General features: G+C 36.9%; 1 protein-coding gene and 1 long non-coding RNA gene across 4 annotated transcripts in view; both read left to right on the top strand.

Annotated features, from left to right (window-relative positions):
* Window positions 1-26041, top strand: part of LOC122719662 (protein L-Myc-1b) — a 32124-nt gene extending 6083 nt beyond the window's left edge. The window contains exons 2-6 of one of the 3 annotated variants that reach the window (XM_043945665.1): window positions 315-1076; window positions 14882-14980; window positions 20706-22106; window positions 23603-23724; window positions 25190-26041. In XM_043945665.1, coding sequence (XP_043801600.1) covers window positions 320-1076; window positions 14882-14980; window positions 20706-21286 — 1437 coding nt within the window. In that variant the 5' untranslated portion in view covers window positions 315-319 and the 3' untranslated portion in view covers window positions 21287-22106; window positions 23603-23724; window positions 25190-26041. Of the gene's footprint in view, window positions 1-314; window positions 1077-14881; window positions 14981-20705; window positions 22107-23602; window positions 24940-25189 lie in introns of those variants that run through there. The other 2 variants (XM_043945666.1, XM_043945667.1) reach the window with 2 other exon arrangements.
* Window positions 5063-6239, top strand: LOC122719663. Its single transcript, XR_006347668.1, has 2 exons — window positions 5063-5117; window positions 5191-6239. It is a non-coding gene; the product is annotated as an uncharacterized LOC122719663 (long non-coding RNA).
* Window positions 26042-26269: the final 228 nt, after the last annotated feature.

The following is a 26269-nucleotide window of genomic DNA, read 5'->3' as shown; positions in this document are numbered from 1 at the left end:
CATAAATAGTGATTTATGTTTCAGGATTCTGAAAAATAATCCTTATAGATCGTCCATATAATAATAAAGAAAATGGATTTATGATGATATTTAGAAAAATAATGCAAATAATATTTAACGGTTGTAACAAATTGAAAATGTATAAATATAAAATTGAGAATCGAGTTTAAATTTAAACATTTTTTAACACAAAGAAAAACTTTAAATTTAATTTTAAATCAGAGGATGATTTGAATATCAGTATATCAATTGAAATTATTAGTAATTTATGAGAAATAAAAAAGATAATAATAAATTCGTTACATATATTTCAGGCGAAATGCCGGTGCCAGTTTGGGATTGCTCTGATCTAGGCCTGTTGGACGAGTCTAGCCCTTTGGATACCACGACAGTGGTATCCGACGACATATGGAAGAAATTCGATTTTGACTTCTCGCTGGACCGATTGGACGCCGTCCATACGGACGTATATCACGAGCGCACATTCGACGATGGCGTTCTACCAGATTTGCTCTACGACAAAATGAGCTGCCTTGCGTCACGAAAGATACGTCATCATGATTGCATGTGGGCTGGGCTGTGCATCAGTAAAGAGCATAACAGGACGTTGCCCGCGAAGAAAAACTCACAGATGCAGAAAAAGGTGCCGGCCGGTCGTAGTGTATTAATATCGCGGGCAGGCATAACTCATATAGGAAATTCTTTGGTCAATCAGCAACAGTGCCGTACAAGAAATTTGGAGAGTGACGGAGATTCAACTAGACCGGAAACACCAAGCTCGAGCTCCGACACGGAGACAGAAGACGAAGGCCCGTTCTTCAGACACGATCAGATCAATATACACGAGAAATTGTCCGAGTGCATGTCAGACGCGGTTACCAAGGCTGTTCCAGTGAGCGAGGTCACTGGCCAGCTGGTCAGGTTCCATGACAGGAGGAAAGAGGAGGAGGAAAATCAGTGTCAAGTGCATAGAGAGACCAATATCAGGAACACTCTAAGCGACCATTGCTATCATCTGAATCAGCCTATCGGGAAGAACCTGGAACATCTTGGTGTACAGACACCTTCTGATTCCGGTGAGTCATGAATTTCCCTTTTCTCATTTTGCTCTCGATCATGTTACTTCTGTTGATATTTCTGCTGTGTCATCGCATTCTATTCTATCTCTGATATTTAGTATGCTAAATGTATATCTAGCATATTAAATATATATATGTATATATAGCATAATACTTTTTTGTTATGATATTATGTTATGAAATGATCATTATTAATTATCAATTATTTGCACGTTTAATTAGTTTAATATTCGTGATGTGACATTGAATTATAGTCGGAGACTGCTAATATATTCGTCTATTTTACTACTGAAAATTCGATTTTAGATCATAAGATTTATTCTTTTTCACCAGGATTGTACAGTAATATAAGGTGATTTTTTTCTTGAGTGATAGGTTTTTAAAAAAATGGAGAAAGATCTTTTATTTTCCATATATGTACAGTTTGAAGAAATTTTTAAAATTTGTCATGGTTTTCGATTTCTTCGTTTTTTTTTTATTTTTATATTTTGGTCACATTGAATAATATTGTGTTGTAGATTATAAAATTCGTCTCAGTAATCGCTTTACGTTATAATACAAAACATATTACAATTCTCAATTCAAGAATATTCATGTTTGTTCATCTTTATTTGAAAACCATGAAATATTCTAAAATGTTAAGATTTTAAAAATCTATTCAAATAGTTTATGAAAGTTTTTTCTATCTTTCTTTTCTTACAAACCTATTACTTACGAGAAACATGCTAAGATTTAATAATGCTTCTAAAAATATTAAAGTAGATCGACCTCTATAAATATTCATAAAATTTATATTTTTAAAAAATTTAATCTCAATGATTGAAAAAATAATCATTTTACTTTATCATTTTACTTTACATACATCATTATCATTTCACTTTCATAGGTCAATACGCGGTTTCACATATGAAATTTAAGTAGTGCAAATATACCGCTTATTCCCTTGCTCGGAGGTATAACGTTTTATCTTAGCCATCCGCCAAAGGATCAACGAGTTTATTCATCTTGTTCTTTTGTACCCTTTTAAACGGAGGCAAGACAAGGTCGAACCTAAGAAGGATCCTCCTCTTAATCGAGTGCAATTGACGGTACAACACTCTTCTCTCGGGGAGAGTGCAGTTCGCCGAATTCGGTTACCCGCATGAGTATGCTAATCACGCGTTTGGTTATTCGTCATTCGTCGTGGCAGCGTCGTGAATGCGACACAATCGAGAAAAGAAACTCGTTTTAGACCCAAGTTCGATGGTCGTTACGCTAACGTCCTCTCGACAACCTTCTTTCTTCGTTGTTCTATTCTTCGATGGGGAAGGGAAAGAACAAAGATAAAAAAGGAAAAAAAGAAAGAGATAGGAGAGAAAGAAACTCGTGAGAATTTTCGATTCTGCCTATAGGCTGTTTCTTTTTCGAAAAACCTGAACACACAAGATATACACAATATATCGTTTCGTGTTTGTACAAATAATTTGATCCACGTTAGTGTGCACGATGAAGTACGAATTTTTCACAATTCTTTCTCTTCTTTTTTTTTTATTTCCGTTTTCGTTTTCGCTTACCGTATATGTATATTGGTACATAGAAGGACAAAGGGTTAGGCGCAAGTCTTTTGTTCCACGATGCAAATGATATTTTCGCAAAGTAATCAGTTGTCGGTGTGTCGAACAGAGATGTTTTTGTTCGCAATGGTGTGATTTTTCAGAGGCAACACGCTTGTGTCAAATTTCTCGGTTTCTTCGAGAAGAGAGATTTACAATGTATGAAGCGGTCGAAGAGTCGATAAAGAGAGAGAACAGTTCAAAGGCCCTCCTTTCGCGTGTGCGCGCGATCTCGTTATCAGAATACTATAACGCGAGTTGCCACAGCTTTCGTGAATATTTTACAACGGTATTTCCTTAGATGCTTATCATCGTGCCTCGGGACGAGATATTCCGTTCGTTTTAGTTTAATAACGGCGAAGGTTATACGTTAACCTATACATTAATATACATATAGTCATTGGAAACGTAAATGTAATTTAATTGCTATATACGCGACGTTTGTTCGCTTTCAATGACGAGGATGATTGCTATCGGGGAAGGAGGAGAGGAATATTTGATGTTTTATCTTGTTGCGTCGATGTCATCAGAAAAATCTTTTACATAGAATGCGTGTTAAAGGTGGATTTTCTTTTGTAAAAATACTCACGAGGAATTTATCTCACGTTGTATCGATATTGTTAAAAAATATTTTGTACAAGATAGGTGTTAAGGTAAAGAAGGATTAAGGATTAAAATAAGAAGTAAACTTTAAATTTAAAATTTTCGTACATATTGAATTTGGATATATAATATTTGATATATTGAAATATTAACGAGACAAGTCTATTATAACGTATTAAAATAATTAGATGACTTATTATAGTTCATTATCTGATATAAATATATATATATATATAATACTTTTACGTAATCATCTTAAATAACATGATTACGCAGCTGCTGATTAAATATCTAAATATTAACTATGTAAATATAATAATTTTACGTATTGTACATTTCATTAATTTCACTTACGATTCTTTAGAATTTTAAAAATTCCCTACCTTATCTTTTATCACTTAATGTATTATGTCAATTTTACACAAAATATACATATACGAATATTCAGTATTAGCATTAAAAATAAACGGTGTATACATATTTATATCAATAAGTATTTAATATTTGTTCCAAGCTGCAATCATTGTTCGTTTCGATAACTTCATGCATATCTAAATATGCGAAAGCGCTTGTCTTGTGTCGCATAGAACGTTAAAATATTGTCAAAAAAATATTAAAAGAACAAACGTGCGATTACACATAATAAATCTGTATTATTTATATACTGACACTATAGCGAGGTTGTAAATTCAATTAATAATCAGAATAAGTCATTTTCTTATTGTATGGATATTTAAATAGAACATTAATTGAATCTAGTGTTAAAATAGTGAAACAAATCGATATTTTTAGGTAATTTCTTTATTTATTCTTTTACAGACAAAAATTTTTTAATGTCATATATATGGTGCAAAAAAGGAAGGGAAAAACTGAATAAGTTCTTAGTAAACGTACAATTGTATAAAGTAGTTATATAATGGAAGTTTTGAAGGAAGAGGAAGATTTACGAAAAAAAATCATTGTTTTTGTTTTCAAAGAAGAACAATTTAGTAATACTATCTAGTTCGCCTATGATTATTGGGCAGTATAAAGAAGTTGTTTACTATAGATACTCGATGATTTAATTTACGACCTCACTATATTTTGGTTTATATTGTATACAAATACATGGATTATTTGAAAAGTTCTTGAAGTAGAAATAAATATTATTTTTATTTTTGTTTTTCAATATTATCTTTAAATCTCAATACACTTCGTTATTCCAAGTTATGAAATCATTCTAAAGCCGTTAAAATCTGCAAAATATCCATCAATGGCTTCTTTTCTTAGGAGGAATTTCATAATTAAATATCAATTACGATAAAAAATGATTTTTTTTGTAAATATAAATTTTTAACGCGTAAAAAAATAATTTGATGAATTTTACAATTATATATTATATATTTTATTATATTATATGACAAATATATATTTCTATTAAATTATGAACTTCCAGCATTTTACTATAATTTATATTTTCTTCTCAAAACTTTTTTAATGATCCATGGTACGACATAAAATATATGTCTCTTGAAACGCTTACGATGCTGACACTGCGCATCCAGATTCGCGCAGAAAGATGTGCGCGCGCAGAAAATGGAGACGCGTCCTGCGAATTCCTCGAGTGGTCATTTGGGTTGTTCGGTCTAGCACCTCGTGATTAGATTTCCAGTGCTCACTTTTCAAGACTCGTCACGTACAGCTTCGTGAAGACATCGTTCTGTGCAATGTTCGATCTAACTATAGTGATTGTGAAGAGAAAGCAAGAAAGTTCTAAAGAGAAAAAGGGATGAACGTATACATGCGATTTGGCGCGACTCACATAATTCGCTCAGGCCACGTAGTGTCGTCTCGTCTAAGATAGGTAGGGAGATAGTGCCATTTACCATCTGAAAATATGTTGCACCACATGTCGACATCTTAACATTGTTTTATAGGTACTGAGAATGCACGCACACGATGCTGTACGATGATATTCGAACATGGCCGTTGCGCGCGTGTAACGTGGCTGGTATGATAGGAGAGCATGACGAGGAAAGAGTCGCCTAACGACCGCGCAGCTTTGCCCGCACATAGTTGCATGCCGCCTATATTCGTGTGCACGTGTGCAGCGACACTTCATGCGCGCGCACGTGACCTGACACTTAGCGGCGCGCACAGTCTTTTCTTTCGATTACACGTCAAATTGAATCTCGGCATTGCACATACTAGACTGTACATAGTATGTATATTGTTCTGTTTTCTATTTTTCTACGTCATGCTTACGATGCACTCGATACAATGTGACATTTCGAATACGCTTTCAGCGAGTTGTCTTAATTTTCGATGTCGATATTTCATGATATTGGTTTTGATTAGAGGTTATGTTTAACAAAGTGAAAAAATATGTTATAATATGTGTTTTTTTTACTTGATTCCTACAAAAAATAGCTAGAAATATAGGTAGAAAAAGCTTTTTATAATGGTACTGAACAGAAGAAATAAATTTTGAATAGAATATAGATATTCCGATTTATATTAAAATATATGTTAATCGAATAACGGATTGAATAAATATAATCGATAAATTGTTTTGATCGATCGCGAAAAGCTTTCAATCATTCAATTGGAATCGAAATGATTCGCGTCGCGATACGTTAACGATCACGGATGTGATTCGACGGTATCGATCGAACTGGGAGACCGGGATAATTGACTGTAACGTTTGATCGACGCGATTGAATTTTCTGAGTGGGTGAAGAGAACGGGAGAGGAGAATGCGCAGGCGGCGAAACGGTGAGAGAATTCTTGAGCGTGTACGAACGTCGACCTCTTATAAAAGCTATACGCCGTTTCCTGATCGGGACCGTTTAATGGATCAAGAAGACAGCACCGTGCGACCGGACACACCGTAGATTCGGCCTTCGTGTAGTCGTGTCACCGTTCGTAATTGGTAATTGCCAGGGCCACGACTTGCAAATGGCTACTTTTGACCGCGGCCAGACAGGTCAGTGAAACGACGAGAAACCGGTGCACGACCATGAATAAACGATGTGACCTCGTTAAATGTATTAATGATTACTTAATATTGCTTTCTTAACAATCATTTTTGTTTGATTTGCAGAATAAAAGAAAAAAGAAAAGAAAGAAGTCTTTGATGTGATGATGAATCAAAATAAAAGTGAAATTAATGAATGAAAAATTCTAATATCAACTAAAATACTTATTTTGGAAGGAGGATTCAGAAAATATATATGTACATATAATCAGCTTTCACTTTTATATAATTCCTGATTATGAGATCTGAACAATTTGGACAAGAAAGCATCCGTTTTTGATATCTGGGACCTCTGCACTGTTGCTTCTTATATAATCTGATTTATTCAAGAGTTCACGGGATTATTTTTTCACCCTTAAAATCAGTATGAGGCAACCGATAATCTATTTTTTCTTTTTTCAGACTGCTCTTAATAGTTGAGATAATACGAAGGTTTATCATTTATTCTAGTAGTTTTCAATTCCCTCATTTATCCAAAGAAACGTTTCTATTTGAAAAGAATAGAATAAGCAGTATTACGGAAGATTTCATTTGACCGCGCATGCTTTAAATTGAGCAATTCTTGAAAGAGAGAGACAAGGTAAAAGTCAGGGTTGCTATATACCGAAGAGGCATGACGAGGAAGAACGCATGCGCATCTTTTTCATACGAGCAATGCGTCGCGGACTAGGGGGCTTGCGCCACGCTGCGTGACGTCTGCGGTATCTAACCGGTCATTTACTGCCGGCTAGCTTTTACTATCCAGCCTTACCCTTCTAACAACGTTTATAACCTCTCAATCGATTACACCTTTTATCTCCTGTCGTATTGAACGATAAAAACGATAAATATATCAATAAAAAAAAGTAGGAATTAATAGGAAAATTCAAACAAACAAGATCGATAGCGAGAAAGCGAGACGTTCGAATCTTATCGCATCGCATTTTGCAATGCATTAATGATGCATTCGTGGATACGCGGCTCGTATTTGCAGGTGCATATCCGATGGAGCAGGATCATTCGAGCATGCGCAGTTAATCGCGCGGGAACTCGAAGGTCACGCGGTACCAAGTGACGTCAATCGATAGCCGGCCGGCCGGTCGACTCGCTGCTTGCGGTCAAGCGTGGGACCCCGCCGCGGCGGTTTAAATGGTCGCCGGAATGCGGTTAAGCCTTTTTGCCATTCGCGCCGCAGTTGCGCGGTGAGGGATAACTCCAGTGGCGTGTTACACGGTTATAGTGCCCCTTTGGCATTTCTACTTTTCAGTTCAATTGCTTTTTCGTGTACTCGAGTATGTGCAATTAGTACGTGTTAATAATCTTTATGACATGATAACCGTGCTAATAGTATACCGTATCAAAAAAATACAAACGCAAAAGTTTTAGCTATAATAGTTTTTTTTTTTTTAGATAATTGTAATAAAGATAGGTTTAATTTTTTGTAAAGTTATTTAAGTTAGATTATAATTTATAAAGTCTTGATTAGTTGAGTACAAAAGAATCTTGTTGATAAGCGGTTGATTTCTAGTTAAGCAAAGCAAATTATCAAATTGTCAATATATTTGTAAACGTTAATTTCATTTGAACGCGAAGATTTAGTTTTATTGTTACCAAGAAATCGCGACAACCGCGAGCTCACGCGTTCTTCCGCATGCCTCGTTGTTAGCGTGTATTTCGCGTCATAAAGTATCGCGTTAGAAATATCAATATTTGCATAATGCATACACAAAGAATAGTTAAAGTTTTCGCTGCAATTTCTTCGTTAAATTAACGATTTTCACGCACGCGCGTCAATGTGACAACGATAATGAACTTATTTTTTTCCTCGTACACGTTTGATCGAACAATGTTATCGCAAGTGTATGCGCGTTACGTGCGGCGCCAATTACAGCTGTTTAGCGCCATTAATTATGTAAGTGCCGATAAGTACCACGTAAACTCCGACTGCATAAAAAACCGGATAAGAAGGGGGAAATTCTCATTACGGAAAGATTGATCATAGAATTCCTCGAAATTACCTTATAGATTCTGATAGAATCAGATCCAAAGGATTAATCATCCAGTAAATTAATTTTCTTGAGACATTATTCATAGTCGATTCTTGGAAGCTATTTTGTTGCTACGAATCGTATTTTTTACCAGAATCATTGATTGATTGATCTATCAGGTCTATTAAAAATCATCTTTATAATACTATATTGAACGAAGGTCGTTTGACTAAGTCCTAAATCTTTTTATTACGCTGTTATAAACGATGGAAAATACATAAAATACACGATTGTAATATTTTTCTTTTCATTCATCTACGATCGGCTCGATTTTATAATTGACCCCCTACGGTCAGAAGTTTCTCCAAGATGTCGTAAAATTTGCATACTATTTGAAATAGGTAAAATTTCAAATTTGTCGCAATCTGAATAAAAGAAAAAATCTCGATATTCCTTTGGTTCTCTCTTTTTTTTTATTTCGAAAGATACATATCTAATTTCATCGAGAAGATTTCAAATTTATCGTAACCTGAATAAAAAAAGAAGAGCTTACAGAAGAGCCTCGATATTTTGATCAAGATTCTCTTTTTTTTTTTTTTTATTTCGTATCTGTCACCGATACGACTTTCTCTTCTCGTAAAAAGGGTTACCGTGTACCCTATCCGAATCCTCTCGAGTTTCTTCATTGTAACGAGGTGTCAAAGTATATTGGTACGATCCTGTGATCCTCGAGACACATTCAACGAAGATCCCGGTTCCCCTTACGTCTAGATTTTCCTTTCTCTCTCTCTCTCTCTCTTTCTTTTCGTGGTATTCGCACGCAATCCCTCTCAGTCTTTTCTTTTTGCATCGGCAGTGACGAACCTGGTGTGAACTTCGTTCCGTTTCTCATGCAAATTCCCCGGTTAAAGGTTCTTGGAAAATTGTGTGTGCCGCGATGGAACGCGAGCGGAGATCGGCTCTATCTAACGCCTCATAAAAATGTACGGTTTGTCGTCGGTTATCGCAGGCCTCTTCGATGGGGCTCGCTCGATTCTGGAATTCAGTGGGTGCAGCGTGCGTGCAATGAAGGATGGACGACGCGTGTACGCTCGTCCAAGTTTTCGATTTCAGCGAATCGGCGAAAGCAGCGAAGCGGTTCGAAGAAAGTCTGTGGCACGCGGCCATCGCGAAATTCGCGGTATCATTTTCACTTTGGGGCCATTTTTCTTCACGCTCTGATTCGATTCGAGCCAGTTACGGAGTAACTCGTCGGATCTTTCATCAGAAGGAAAGTGCTTGGTCATGCCCATTACACAAGCGTTAATCTATACGTATTTATCTTAGCGCTGTTTGCACCGATTTTTAGCTACGTAACGAAAATAGAAAAGAAACGCGACCAATATGGCCATGAATTCCTGTTATTAAAATAAAATATGACTCCGACCGAGATATACTTTATGTTCTGATAGTACTGAAATGCGGTTTCATCATGAAACGCGTAACGGTCCTTGCGGTTTTTGTAAAACAATTCAGTTTCGCTTTGTGTGTTAGCTTTGTATGCAGGTGAATTTGGTATACTCTTGAAGTATAAGCAAAAAACGTTTTCTTTCCTATTTTCTTATTATATTCGATTTGATTTAGCAATATTCTCTCTCCTTTTCTCTCTTTTTCGATGTCCTATATATAATCACGACTTTCCCTCGAGAAATTAAGTGGGCGCCTATTTTTGCACAGGAACTCTTTACGCTCTGTTCTACGTATAAGTGCATCTCCGGCGTGTGACGTAATTCATTCATTCACTCATTCATTCATTCATTCGTTCATTAAGTTCGGGCCGCGTGGGAGAGGCCGGTGCTCTGATAAGTATCGTAGCAAATGCATTAGGTCACTCTTAGGACTTTTACTTTTATCGATAATTTCTATCGTTTCAAGATTTTTTAAAAAAGAAAAGTCGATTTCTAGAAGTTTGCACGTAAAGTAAAAACTTTAAATTTATTCGCTTTTATATTTTTAATTCGTGAAAAGATTCGATTGGATTTATTTTTGAAATTTATCGATTAGAAGATTATAAGTGTTTAAAATAAAGCTTAAAGTATTTTCGTGCTTTAAATTTAATTTGTTTAACGAGAGGATTTGATTGGATTAAAATTGCAAACAATATGATTTATTATTGATTAAAATACGCATGCTTTAAATTTGAAATATATATTCATATTTATAGAAAATTATCGAGGTTTACTTTTATTTATTTAATTAAGTAAAGAAAATTTTCTCTTTTACACTTATATAAAAGGATTTAATTATCTATATTACCATATATTATCTATAAACCATCAAATCAAATTATTATTTATAATTTCTAATGTGAAATAAGGAAGTATATTAATATCATCGATCATTTTTCTTCTATATCAAATGTCTGGTCGACGAACCAGGATGCCTTGGACCTCCCCTGTAACAAGAATTAGGAGGTCGGTCGCCGAAATGTCAGACAAGTAAAACCTGATTCGGGAATGCCGGTCGGCATCAGCGGCGATCACAGAGATCCTTTTTTTCTTTTTGCCATTTTTTCTTTCCTCCTCTCCTTCATAATATATATCCTATAATATAACCTCTATATCGGAATTCTCTCTTTGAATAAATTGCAAATTTCAAATTCCATCAGGCTCTCCTTGATATTATATACACGTGTCCCGATAAAAGAGCGACCGATTTCTCCACAAAGTTCTCAGATAAGAGATGTAAAATGACCTAACCAGTCGGTCGATATCGCTTGCGAACCGGAAAAAAAAAGCGCAAAGAGAGAAAGAATCGGGAGTAAATATCTCGTTGTCCAATTAAAAATTCGAAATTGGCCGGAACGTGACGTGGGAAAGAGAGAAAGACAATATATCGCCGGTTCACAACGCTCTCTTTCACGTTTCTCCCGCGCACCCCGACATCGCGGCACTCCTTCCTCTCTCCACTCGATCGGTGCGGCAGCTCACCGACGGTTCTCTCCTTTCTTATTGCATTTCTCGTACTCCTGAGGCGGCATGCCAGCCTGCTCTCTCGAGTCGATCGAACGAGAAAAAGAAAAGGAGGGAGAAAGAAAGAGAGAGAGAGTGAGAGAGAGAGAGGCCCTTGAAGAGAGACAGTGATCCAGAAAAAGAAAGAGATATATCGGACAGAGAAAGAGGTAACGAAGAAAAAGAAGAAGGGGGAGAAGTGAACGGAAAGGAACGGTGGAAGGAAAGAGACGGACGTAAAGGACAGGAGTAACTGGCATTTTCTGTGAGTCGATCGACCAAGGAAAAAGGAGAGACAGTGGAGATGAGGTGATACCTCTTTTCCGCATCTTCCCCTTTTCTCTCGCGTGTATATAAGGATAGAAAAGCGTCATCGGTGATACGTCAATAATAACGAAGATCGTCTCTCGTATAATACATATATATATATATAGTAACTGTGCGAACATCGATGTGCATCCCGTTTCGTGGGCGGATCTCGTCGAGTGGGCAGGGCTTTAATGGTGTCTGGTCACCGGGTCGTTTCCTGGCTACTATCCTCCAGATACGTCTGCCGTATTTCGTATCTCGCGTAGGTTGTTATCCAAGGTAGTATCTCGCGGTATACTTCCCAAGTGCATCCGTATATTGAACGCGACACGTGGGGTGCATATATATAATATATATATGCGTACATACATATACACACACACGAACATAGAAGCCGGTGAGACCCTCGTAATTGGACTTGGCCGTCGGGGTAGTAACGCGTGTTATGGTTTGTGATTTTTCTGAACAAGGCACGTACATTCTCTCCTGCTACTTCGTTAATCCTTTTTGGTCGGTTTACTCTTGCTACAATTCGAACGGAATAGAAAAATCAAGATCGCCAAGATCATCCTTCTTCCCTTAACCGATTACCGAGGTGAAACGGGAGGTGTGGTATGGTGACTGGCCGTGGCTGGTCGTTAACGTTACGACGTTAAATCAAAGGGGTTGTCCAAGTTGGTATTTAAAGTAAAGAGTCGTCGGTCGGAAGAATTTAACGAGGCAATTAGAAAATTCGTCGAGTACCCGGGAGAAAATCCACGGATCGTTCGGCTTCTTGCACGCAACGCGCCGATTTCTGTGTCCCCCGCGAACCGTTTCTCGTGGAAAGAACGATGCCCATCGTTGTTACGTTTTGTGTGTGTGTTTCGTGACTTTCGAGCCGGTACCAGGAGAGAAAGAGAGAGAGAGGAAGACAAAGAGCATTTTACAGGTCGCGAGCGCGCTCACTTTCGTAACTGGATTGGATGAGTCGTCGGCTGGTAGTACCGTGGAGGCATCAGCCGCGAGCGCGAGCCCTGGAGCCTTGGGCACGACGAGATTTATGGCTTCGGCTCATATACGGATATGTGTGTACATCGAGTGACCAGGAAGAGAAACGTGCCGTCACGTTCGCATATGTGGCTCCGCTTAAAGGAATTGTCATCTCGGGATACTTTGAACCGTGGGACTCGTTCAGGCCTAGAGTTCCACGAAAAGTAATTTCATGTCGCGGCCCTTGCTTTTTACTCCACGATATAATTGGAATTCAGTCTGGCTGAGATGTTGGAGGCCAATCGAAAACATGGACCCAACCTTCTTTACAGAGAGAGAAGGATACACAGATCGCACACAAGAGATCCTTCAAGATTACGTACAAAATATACGTAAAAAATATATATATATGTATATATAACTCTTGGATAACCGGATGTTTGCTCACTTTTGACCTATATGTTAAACGTACGAAGAAGTAATCTAGAGTTGAATTATTCTAGATAGTTCTAGATTCTATTTTATCATTTTTGATCCACGGTCAAAATGGAATGGAATTAACGTTTTACATATTTAAAAGACTATGTTTTTTAAATGGAACTTGTGTTACGTAATCCAGAAAAACAAAAAAAAAAATTAATGATCCATGAATGACGAATTAGCACAACATTCGGGTTGAAGAGTTGGTCACGGGTCAATTCGCGATGCGGAGCACGCGCGTACATTTCTAGCTGAGCTTTGCATATATACTCCTCATATCTGACGCTTATCTCCTGTGGAGAGAAGTAACGGGTCATCAGACGGTCGGAGACCTACATATCGTATATAGCCGGATACGCGAAACTCGAGCGCGCGCAGGGGGTATTCCTGGCATTTTCCTCTGCAATCTTTTCCCCTACGAGCTTTTGCGTCAATGAGGCAGCCTGGCGAGTCGATATCTCGCGCCGGCTGAATCATGGAACGTGTAACAGCCTTCGATGGTACAGCATTAAACTCTCTCCTCTAACCGTACCACCGATGGCGTGCTGTCTACTTACTTTCCCCTTGGACTATAGCGTGTAATGGAATTTTCACGCCCTTCCCGCGGCGAATGGCCAGATTAGCATTCGCGTTTTATATCTCGAAAGCGTACGTACAATGCTCTCCTCCGCATTCTGTTCCGATTTTTTTTTCTTAATGCGCCTCTTGGGCGATCGTGATTGTTCGCGTAACGGGACCACCTAACGCCAGGCTAAATTCCATAATTTCTATGTAGACCTCTCTCTGAAGTAGTCCAGTTCCCGATCACTTCCCCACAGACACTTGTCTAATTTATCTCCGAACGGGATCAAAGAAATTTCTACACGGTACGTTCACTTCCAAAGCGAGCCGAGGCCGTGTTGCACAGCCACGGTAACCGGTGTTCCGTACATTGTATTTTCTCCCGCCTGGAAATATCTCCTCTCACCGCCCTCTGGAAATATTCGGCCAGACGAGTGCCGCGCCCTGTGCGAGGCGCACAAATCAAAACGCGTAATCAACCAAAAGGGATTTGTCCGGGAAAAAATGGCGCTGGATTCCTCCATCCGGATACACTACCATCACTCGGCTCGTATGAGAGAGAGGGAGAGAGAGAGACAGAGAGAGGAGAGAAGGAACGGAAGATGAAAAGAGAGCAGGAGAGAGAAGACAATATATCCATAGTGCCTAGAGGAGAAAGAAGAGAAAGGAAATTCATCCCCACTCCGGGTTTTTCGAAGCTCGTCCGCAGGCAAGGCGACCGTTCGATATCACGAAAACTTGCTCCCCTCTTTTCGTCTCTCCTCTCTCTCTCTCTCTCTCTCTCTCTCTCTCTTTCTTTCTCGTCTCGCGGTCGCCTATCCCAACGAGAGAGGAGAGCAAGCCCGATCGATTCGCGTCGACGTACTCTACTATGGCCTGCTTACACGGAGAGCACTGACCCCCAAGGTCGCTCTTACGCGGTTGCACGTGCTGCCGCGAATTGACGTTGCCACCCTCCCTCTTTCCTCCTCCTCTCCTCCCCCTCCCTATTCCTCCCCCTTCCCCCAACGTGGTCGACTCGATTCGCGCCGCGTATATACCGCCGCCACTTTTCCCCCACCCTTCGTTTTCGCAAAGTAACCGCTTCGAACTTTCTCCTCCCCTCGGGCCGCGCGCGTCTAGGGATCCCTAGCGTCGGGCCGCCGACCTCTTCCGCAGCCTCCGCGCGCGTTCTCTCTTTCACGGATGGACAATGTCACATGCGTATAGTACGCGCGCTACGTATGTAGCGTACGTGTTGTTTTCTCAGTTCTTGTACTATTCTCTTTTTCGCCCGATTCACGCCTGTTCCTAATTTGTACCACGGTTTCAGCTAATTTTGGACGTGTTTCGCTCGCCAAGTGGGATAGGTTGGGAGCGGATAGAAGAGATGTTTCGTATGACGTTCGTGCCAGCTATGTGTGTATGCGAGGTAGGTGGTTAAACGACGAGGTGGGTGTATTATGGGGGATTTAGAGAATCGAGAAGATTAATAATTTTTTTTTAGTGAGATGGAGTTGATTATTTGGTGTAGGGATCCGATTTACATTATTCAAACTTGTTTCAAATATGATATTTCATTTAATATTTATGAGTATGTTTTAAATAGATGTTGTTGAGAAATAAAAATTACCTAATTACCATTTCGTAATAAGTTTGTCCTTCGATAGATTAACTTGTTATCACCTAACTAACCAAATATATTTTTAGTACACGTAACCTTGCATTTTAATGTATTGTCTTATTTATAAAAAGATTATACAAAAAAATGTTAAAAATTGTTGCGTAATGATTTTTTTTCTTTTTGATAGTTTTTAAAGAATTTTTATATTAAAGAGTTAAGTAAGTTTGCTTCCTTCTATTGTAATATGTATAAATAAGGGATTTATTGCATGCCATTGTGTGTGCACGAATATCATATAGCTCGGTATATTTAATTTATATAGAAACTGTAATGAATGTATTATAATATTCTAAGTGAATAACTTGCGTAATAAGGATAAAGAAATTCATTAATTTCCAAAAAATTTTATTCAAAATTTTTATTTTATTTTTATAATTACTAACAATACATTTAATTTAGAAAAATAAGAATAATATTTTATTATAAATTTATCACATCAATTACTCATCGAACGAAAAAGCCACCGACAACAAAGACGTAACCTTGCATGCCAAGTGTAAATATACCGAGTGGTCGTTTATTCTTTATTCTACATATTAGAAATATTGCAAATATTAGTATAAGACCGTGGATTTAATTCAATTACATATCGATTTCTGTTTTTGTTATCGCGGTGATTTTTCTTCGGATATGTATATCAATGAACCGTGTTTAATTAATTATTCGATGACTGGTAGGTTATGCGACGTTAGTGGGACGAAATACGAGACATTTCCTTCCTTTAAAAGAAGAATCACGTCGCATGAAATCATTATCACTAACTTCCGGGCGAATTTTGTATGTTCCACACATTGCTTGAAAAAAACTATGTTACGATATACATCGAAATGGATTTACATTGTATTGCATATGAATAGTCGAATACTCATGTCATTACTACGATCCAATTGCAATATGATGACTCGTAACATCCGTTTTTTCAACGTTTGTGTGACTTTTACAACAGCAAAGGCATAGCACGATATTCATATATGAATAAATTTAAAAATCTAATGGATTTCATTCCTTGACATTTTATAACTTTCAAGTTACAATTTAAATACGTTAATCGTACATTTTATTTTGCATTTTATACATTCGATTTGAAATAAAATTAAAATTGTTGAAATAGAATTGAAATTATTCATCATTTTAATTATTTGCAATTTCTCATTTATCGATTCATTAAACTTTATATAGTCGTAACTTTTTTTTCTTTTTTTTAGTAAAATCGCACACGAAACTTCTGATTATTCATTTCTTTACTTAATTAACTCATGAAATTCAAATCTCGAAGAAATCGTGCAACTTACGAATTCATGGAATCGCCAGTCATCTATGGCTTCCGTGGCGCCACTGGTGATTCTACTTCGATCATAGATGGCTCCATAGTAGTCAAAAATGTTAGAATCAAGAAACACTATCGAAGCTAAGGAAAGGAAAAAAAAAAAAAGGTTAAAATTAAAAAATTAAAAAAGAAATACGGAAGAGTGGAAAAGCGGTATGTGAATCGGAGTGAAGCGAAAATAAGTGGCACGTGCGTCGACGACGTTTAAAGCTATTCGAAGGAAAAATAGACGAAATCAAAGGGGAAGTAGTTCTCTCGAGTCCGCGACCCTCGATGTTCCTTCTATAGTTAGTTTAGATGGCTCCTATGGTTATTTTTAGAAATTTTCGCGCCTTTTCGCAGTCGACGACCTGGCGGATCGCCAGTTTCGGGAAGATTCGTGTGTCTGGCCTAGCCGCCGCGACGATACACGTGCAAGCGGCATGTATGGTCATGACGGAGGCGGTGGATTGCTTCGTTCGTTGCCTTGCACACACGGATACAAGTGCCACATGTATACGACCTCTCTCGTTTGGCTTCTTCCTCGTTCCTCGAGAGACTCTTTCCGCTTGGCCCCGTTTGAGGCTTTAAATGGAGACGATTTCGAACCATCGAGCGTTATAATTGATATATTCTAAGTAGGGTGATTTTCATTCTAAGGATTGACGTCTTGTCTTGATTGATAATTACAATATCTTACAATATCTTATTGATCGTTTCGAAAAACATAAGGAAATTTTTTATTATATTCTTCACGCTGTTCTTGTTAGGATTCAAATAACTTCAATCTGATTCGTGTAAAGCACGGTGTAGGAGCTTTTATGATTTCATTTCAAAGATAAAGAATGATAGAATATTTAGAATATTTCGATATATTGATAGATAAATGTTGGATAGGATATTTTAACTAATACTTGTAATGCTTGTTCTCGATTCTTGATTAAATTGATATATATATATATATATATATTTGTTTTTTAAATTAATCGGTCATTTGATAATCGTATTTTATCGAAATAAATATCGGTACATGATCGAAGTAGGATAGACAGATTTTTTTTCTCGGTTTGTACCAGGCTTAATTAAAAGTTCACGCTGCGATTGCAGCGGCCAGGTAAAGTGAAACCGGAAGACGTGTCTGGATGTTTTGCACACCGAGCGTGACGTGTTTCAAGATAGGGATAAGTTAGGAATTTTTGTAATTTAAATCTCCAACGGATTCTATTTTATATAAGGAGACAATAATTCTACAATGATTCTGATGGAAAAATCGGTTATGTTCAATTAAAACTATCCATTCCTGTAATACGTATATTATAAAATAATATTATGAAAGAAATCAAAGTGTTCATAACAAAAATAATCATTTCTAATTTTCATAGATATAATAATAGATTTAAATTCTTCTTACGATATTACATAATTTACTTTTCTAATCTTATATAATTATATTACAGAAGAATTGTTATCTGTATAATTGTATACATCTTTATTAATTATAAAAATAAGGAATTATAAAAATAAGATAAATAGATTGTTTCGTAATCTCGACCCTAATAAATCTATCAAATGGAATTGAAATTCGATAAACAAAATAAGTAAACTATAAAATAAAATTAAGTAGGAAAATTTAACATAATTAATTCGATCTTATAGATAAACATTATTTTAGATTTTTTTTCTTTCTTCTTCTTTTAAATTTTAAATTTCAGGTTAAGTTCATTGCATAAAGAATCTCGTAATGCTATATACTTCGTTTCTTTATTTCTCTTTGTATTATGCGAATAAAATTACCGGAATTGAAAGACAACTTCTATACGTATAAATCGAGTATATTAATGCATGAAAATGCAGCGATCATAAAGCTGAGCGGTTCCACTTTACGTGAAAGAAAGATACCTCGCTTATCCACTTCGCGTTTCGAATCGGCGATGTACATATCTTTATTAACTCTTTGACTCTCTATAACGCATTTTGACAAATACAGACACGATCGAACTGTAAAATATTATTTTAAACATTTATGTCACATTATGTGTCATTAGTTACGCATTATTACCTAAAATTTATTGATTATGAAAGTATGTATATCCTTTCTACATCCAACATTTACAGTAAGTTGAGAATTCTTGGAATATTTTTCATATTACCAATTAAAAAAATCTGAAAATGCAATATAGGCCAAGTATCTATTAGAAATAGATAGAATTCAGACACACAAGTTACAAAATAGGATATTTTATTAAATTATAATTATCAGATACTTTGTTTATTCGAAATAATTATAATATTTCCTTCATTTAAAATCTAAACAGAATATATTTCATTCGTTTTTTTTTTTAAATGTAATTTATAATTTATGAGTAATTCCATAATTCATCAAAGAGAAAGATCCGCGTTTAACCGAACTCTTCGTTACTCGAGAGCCAAATTATATTCATAAAATGTCGCGAGACACGCTTAACCGTGGGCAATGTCGAGCCGAATTCAATTATATTTATGATCGCCGTCCGATTAATGGTTCGTTTTATGAACGGAGCTGTTGCGGAACGAAATTCATCCGTAAATCGAGCGAACGTAATCGAACCGCTACACAGGAGGAGAGAAAAAGAGGGGAAAAAAGAGAGAGAAGGAAATATAGTAAGAGAAAGGCTTCCTTGTCGTGAAACGCGCTCGCCGACATTGAGCGATTGTATCCCGAACGTTGTCCTTGAGGAAAGAGTTACGATCCGTATCCGTGGCAGACAGGAATCTGGACCAACCGGATTTCCACTGATTGTACCAGACGCCATGGATGACACAGTTTGTAGAAACGCCCACGGTGTCGTATGTCCCTTCGAACGCCTCCGCGCAAGCCACGTGCTTCTAAAAGGGTATCATCGTAACCATCGATCGATCTTTCTTTTTGTTCCTCTTGATCGAGAGATTTCTCAAATCATCGGATAGTGTTAGTAATGCCTAGGTTAAAGGATATAATTCGGGATATTTTCTTTTGAATGATCGATGAAAAAGGATCTTAAGGATCGATATCGATATGATTTCATGATTAAGAATCTTGAAACTTTCAGAAGATTTATATATACATATGTAAGAAAATTTTCATTATTATATATTTTTTATATCAAATCCTATAATTATTTATTAATAGTGGTCAAAATTTATTTAACGCAAATTCTGTACAAAGTATGCAATGATAATAGTCTCTTTGTTCTGGTTCGTAGCCAAGGGAATCTTTGGAGATAAAGCGATATTGATAGCATCCGGTTAGAGTTCAGGGTTGATACGTTAGTTAAGCTCACTCTCACGTTTTTACGCCGCTCTGTGTATACCTGTGGCTCTACGGAGAACCGTGACACGATCTCTTTCCGTTGTCCGTGGCCGGCCTTCACCCTGAATATAGAATTGCCGAGGTTAAGACAGTGCCGAGCCTTGTTTCGTCCCGACTAATTAGCGACGTTTCACGGCTGTCCGCAAATGCTAGCAGTTTCTCTAGAAGAGAAAAAAGAAAATAGTTGGAACCACTAGCGTATCTCGAAGCATCTTCGAGGCTCGTTGCGGGTGGCAGTGTCCTTCGAGAGAGTGCACTCTGTGATCGCATCCAAGTTTCGTTCGAGCCAAAGAGTCGTATAATTAATTGTCCCCTTTTGTGCACTAGACTCTTAAATAATCGATTTAAGCGATGTTGGGTAATTTTTTTAACTTCTCGTAAAAACTTGTATTAGAGAATATGTTAATTGCTGTAACGAGAAACGGTTTCGTGTATTTTTTTTTTTTTTAATAAGTAACACTGAAATTTTTTAATCTATCGTATAATGCTATACGATAGATTAAAAAGAAATAGATCGTCTTTATGGAATTTATATATTTTATTTTTGTTCCATTTTTTGAAAAATAAAATGTATATGATATATACATAGATAGAATTTTCTAAAACTATAATCCACGAGAAAAACAAATGAGCTGAAAATTAATTATCGTTATATAAATCCAATTATACGATTAAAAAAAATAAGAATTCTTTGAAATTATCATTGAACTCATAAATATTTTACTCTAAAACGATTACATACACAATCTCGATCTCACCATCACAATCCCCTCCTATATATCGTATCGTATAATTCAAACGATTACAAAAAAAAAATTTTTTCCCTCCAACTGTTACAGAGGAGGAAGAGATCGACGTGGTGACCTTCGAGAAACCGTGCAGACCGGCAGCATTACCAACGTACCCGAGCCTGGCCGACCAACAGCACTTCCAATTAACGGTGAACACAGCGTTCAAAGAGAAAGCTCCTGGAACCAGACCACGTGGTCGACCTCCCTCGAATCCAGCTCGGAAAAGGACCGCTCAATCGGAGCCGAAGCCGGCGAAACGGGCCCGCCACAGGACATACCAGAGGAGAACCAAGGTAGGGCGATGCATATCGTCACCCAAGAGCGTGTCGAGAAGTTCCTCTGACGACGAGCTGGACACCGAGAAGAGGAGTCTGCACAACAACATGGAACGCCAGAGGCGGATAGAGCTGCGAAACGCGTTCGAGGATCTGCGTATCCTCGTGCCAGCTGTCGAGAAGAAGGAGAAGGCGCCGAAAGTCGCGATCTTGAGACAAGCGGCTGTGTACTGTGATACGTTGAACGAGATGAACCAGATCTCGATGGCCCAGGTGGCGGATCTGAGGCGGCGACAAGAGAGGCTTCGAACGAGGCTCAGTGTTCTAAGGAGGAGTCTCGCCATGACGCGCTGAGGGAGAGACTCGGGAGAATCGTGTCAGATTCAGCCCACGAACACGCGAAGAACACAAGCACTTGCTCGAAACGTACGAGTCGAATTTGTTGTTACTCCCTCGGAGAGAAGAGAAGAGATGAATGGATGGACGGACGAGCGACAAATCTCTACTCGACGTTTCGAGACCATAGAGACGATTTTTTTCAAACACGCCTGCATGCGAACGAAGAAGACTGCCTGACCTGTATAATTTGACTCTGACACTTATATCTGCCTTCGGTCGCACAGCATGGGGGAAAGAAACGCTTCGAATTAGCCAGATGGCGCGCTCAACGGCGCCAGATGGCGCCGTTGAGTAGAAGCGTCGGGCATTTTGGTCCTGATTAACGAGAAGAGAACGTGTTGCGATTCTCTGTTCCTAATCGAAGTTCTCGGAACTTGGTCTCGGATATGGGTAAACTTATATCCATATCCGTTTTATCGTATAAAAGAAACAAATATATATACATATATATATATGTATATATATTATGTATATGCACACGTAATGTCAAAACGAAGAGAGAGAGGCCCAAGTTTCGTTTGCTTCGAGTTAAGGGGAGAATCTTGAAGGATCGATGATATTAAATTCGTTCTGTCGAACGTGTACCAAGAACGAAGAGAGAAGAAATGAAATATCGTTCGCACATTGGAAGAGATCGAAGAAATCGCAAAAAAAAAAGAGCTTCGAACAGGATATTTATATACGTATATTTGTAGAAGAGATTCTTCGAATGACGAGCTACAAAAGTGAAGGGAGAGAATTGATAGAAGATCGCTTTGGCCGGAGTTCACAGAAGGTATCTGTAAGGACGTAAAAATTGAGTTCGACTAAAAAAAAAAGGAGAGACAAAAGAGAACGACGATAGATTCCGAATTTCTCTTTGTCGTTGTTTCTATTCTTTTTTTTTTCTTATTTTATATTATATATTATACACGCGCATACGTATACGTATACGTATATACGATTTATCACGGTAAAATGCACTGCGAGAAGAAAAGAATCACGAGGCTGAGTCGCGATGTCAAGATATAAATATTGATTTTTTTTTTTTTGATCTCTTTCTCGATCAGTGTCATCTTATCAGAGACAGATATTATCGACTAAGACCGGTTTTCCTGGAGCTTGGGAACTCGTACGTATTATTTTAAATATATTTCACGATATAGAGGCAATAGAGCAACGATGTACGAAACGTTCGATGAGGATCGAGATACGTGGCCTTTAATCGAATATAACTATTTATCATGCATTTTTCACGATACATATATACACATAAACATATATATATATATATATACACACGTATGCACACTCGTGGTTTTTCGTTTTATCGCGAAAGACTTGCATTTAGATATGTCGAGACAAATCTCCAAGTGGGAAAAAAGGATTATTATATTAATAATAAGAGGAGTCTCGATGATTTCGCGACTCGGTTCTCGAATCCTCTGATCGACGTTTGATGCAAAATCCGTGCACCACACAAGAGAAAAGAAAACGAGGCTTATCAACGAATGTTGTACACTGTTGGTATCGTCGGTTCCCTAGCCTTAACTGATCTTAGTACGTATTTCAGGGTTGAACCGGTTTATAGGTTGTTTCCTTCATTTTTAGAAAATGAACGAGCGAAAAGGAAGATATATAAAAATGGAAAATATACACACAGCTTACGATCGTCGATAGATCGTTCTTTTTCCAAAACTTGTATCGATAACAAGCGACAAAAAGAAGACGGATACTGAAACTGATAACTCATGAAGCTTGTTCTCTATATTAGCGATTTTATATAATGCTTTTACACGATATTCTCGTCACGATAATAATATAGTCAAAGCGAAATTTATAGATCCTCATAAATAGATCCATAGATCCATCGTACGAGTTTTGGAAATCGAAGGGAAAAATCACAAATCGTATAGATATTTATATTTCTCATAATTCTCGCAATTTCACGTGTTTCAACGACTCCAAGCTAAAAATTATTTTCATTATAGCATGGATGATCGAGGATAAAACTTGAAATCGATATATATACTTTTTTTTTTTTTTTCTTACTATCGATTCTTAATAGAAAGCATTCGACGAACGAACTCCAAAAAGAGGCGTGTTTCGCGGATAGGAAACGCGTGTTCGACAATGCCATTCAGCGGGAAGAAAAAAAAAATCACGGATAACCGGGTGCGGTGAAGCCAACAATACCCATTCACAAATCTCCTTCTTATCGAATTCCATTGTTTTCACCATTGCAATCTCACTGGCTTTTTCGCGTCCATAGCTAATAGTAGTTACTTACAGATCGATTGATGATCGCTGTGCGATCTTTACGTTCCCGACGTGTCACGCCTTCGATAGAGAAGCCATGGATCCAATATTGAGCGTGTTGGCAAGAGAGTGGCTGTATTCTGGGAATTTTGCAAGTAGGTGAAAGAACGTATGAGTCACAAAACGTGTGTAGGTAGGGTAACAGTTTTGCATCTAGCACAACGGACACACATGTTACGTGCATACAATATGCTGAATGCTAAAGAGAAAGTCATAGGACCGTGAAAGAGTAATATAGAAATTTAGTCCGGTACCTTAACATAATTCCTTACATTCTTTTCTTAAACGTGTTACATAAGGCATACCATGCATCTCTTCCATTTTTAGATATTTCGTTTCATACGCTACGAAACGAATAATATATATATTACCTAGCAAATTTTCGGGTTGCGAAAAATATATTCGAACCCCTTTCGTCTGTCTTCTTCCTCGTTCTTCTGATCCGGCGGTGCCACAAAAAAAGAAAAAGCAATCGTGATTGTGAAATGTGTGATAAAATGTCGCGTGTATATTATATTATATTTCGCTCTTGCTTATTATCGCGATTCCGTTTCCTTCCTTTCGCCGATTTCTCGTGCTGAGTGATAATTCACGAGAGATCGCCTTGGATGTTTTTTTTTTTTTTTTTTTTTTTATATATATATATAAAACGGGTGCAATAAGAGAAAGAGACTATGCGAAGAAGAATATCGTTAGTTTCGTTGTTAAATGAATTGTCGAGGATACGATGATAGCTTCGTGGGAAGGAAGGAGGCGGATTGCTGAATTTTTTCTTCTTGCTTTATCAATATGTTTTTTTTTTTTTTTTTTTTCCCTCCCTTAATCGATTGTTCCCCGATTTCTCGGCTCGTTACCCAAAGCTTTTTTTTTTTACGGCTGAGAAACGAAAATCGAGTTAGATGGAAAAGAGGCTTCCGGGAATAGAATTGTCTTCGAATAGAATCTTTCTTATTTTTTTATTTTTTGATTCTCGATCATTATACGCGGTACACGTTCGCGGAAATGGGTGTGGAGGGGGATATAGTGGCAACACACGATTTTATAACAGATGTGGAGATCAACTTTTCTTTCTTTTTTTTATTTTTTTTTATTTGATTCGAGGATTAGTGGCCACGCTACGCTTTTAAACGCGTGTAAATAAATGTATATATTTATATAGGATGGTATATACACACGCATACGTAACATAAGCAGATATATGCATGTATACTGCAAATTTATATAGAACAGGAATATATGCTAAGTGTATATGGTCAGAGAGAAAGGGAGGAGAGAGAAAGGAAATGGGAAAGGGTGAAAATTTGCGTGGATAAGAGAAATGAATATAAATGCTACTAATTATGGACTTTAACATTAATATTAATATTATTATTATTATTATTATTATTATTATTATTATTATTATAATTATTATTATTATAATTCTTATAATTATTCTTATAATTATTCTTATAATTATTATTATTATTATTATTAATATCTTACGATTATTATTAATATCTTATCATCAACATTTATGATAACTATTATTATTATTACGAGTTTTTTTTTCTTTTTTAGTTAACGAGTTTTTACTTAGCGTTTCACTGCTACAACATATATTATATATATTATATATAGTAATAATGATAGTGACGATATATAATAGACTCTTATGGGGGATAAGAAAAAAAAGTAAAAATGAAAATGGGAACTTCTTTAATAACACTCATACGCATAAACGATGAAGAATCGTTCGAATGATTCGAACGACCATGGACGCCGCGGTCTTATATATATAGATATATATAATTAACAGATTTTTTCGCTGTTTGATGACGATTTGAAATATGATCGGTATGTGAAAAAAAGAATTATTATATGGTAGGGATTATATTATATTATATATTACGATTGAAAAAAAAATATATATAAATATATGTCTATATATTGTAATTAACGATGATGATGATGATAATGATGATGATGATGATAATGATGAAGGGAAAAAAAAGAAAAAAGAAGAAAAACGGAAGGGTAGATACGTTGATAATATAACGAGCGCGATTGCGAAGATATGTAAAGATATAAATAGAAAAAAGAAAAAAGAAAAAAAAGATAAAAAAAAACGTCGTCGTCACGGCCGATCGCGGAAATTTACCGGAAGAAGGCGCGTTTTATACGGAAAAAAGAGAAAAGAAGCCCAATATGTGGCGCCCTCGTGAGGAGAGAGAGAAAATAAAATGAAGAAAAAAGGTAAAACAATGTGTTCATTACATTTGTAGGTAACAGTATTCGTTTATATACATACTTTTTACGGGCTATATCGAAAAAAATAGGAAACGATTAAAAATGAAAAAGAAAAAAAATACGTAAAAAAAAAAAAAAAAAAAAGAAAAAAAGGGAAGAAACAAGAAAATGGTTACTCGGAAATATAACATAACCGGAACCAAACTTCCGGAAGACTAGCTTTTTTTTTTCACGTATACATAATACACCCTCATATACACGATACATCTCAGATACGCATGCACGCAATGTACACATACATGTACTCCTTTCCCTCGATACATAACACGTTCACGCTATATAATAACATATACATGTACACGCAGATAATATTTTAAAAAAAGCTTGTGTTTACGCGCGCGAGCGTTCGGA

This window comes from Apis laboriosa, unplaced genomic scaffold, assembly GCF_014066325.1.
Source record: "Apis laboriosa isolate Shangri-la unplaced genomic scaffold, ASM1406632v1 scaffold91_cov154, whole genome shotgun sequence".
In the NCBI taxonomy this organism is placed as follows: Eukaryota; Metazoa; Arthropoda; class Insecta; order Hymenoptera; family Apidae; genus Apis; species Apis laboriosa.
The sequence above is the reverse complement of the archived record's forward strand: the minus strand, read 5'-3'. Positions and strand labels throughout refer to the sequence as shown.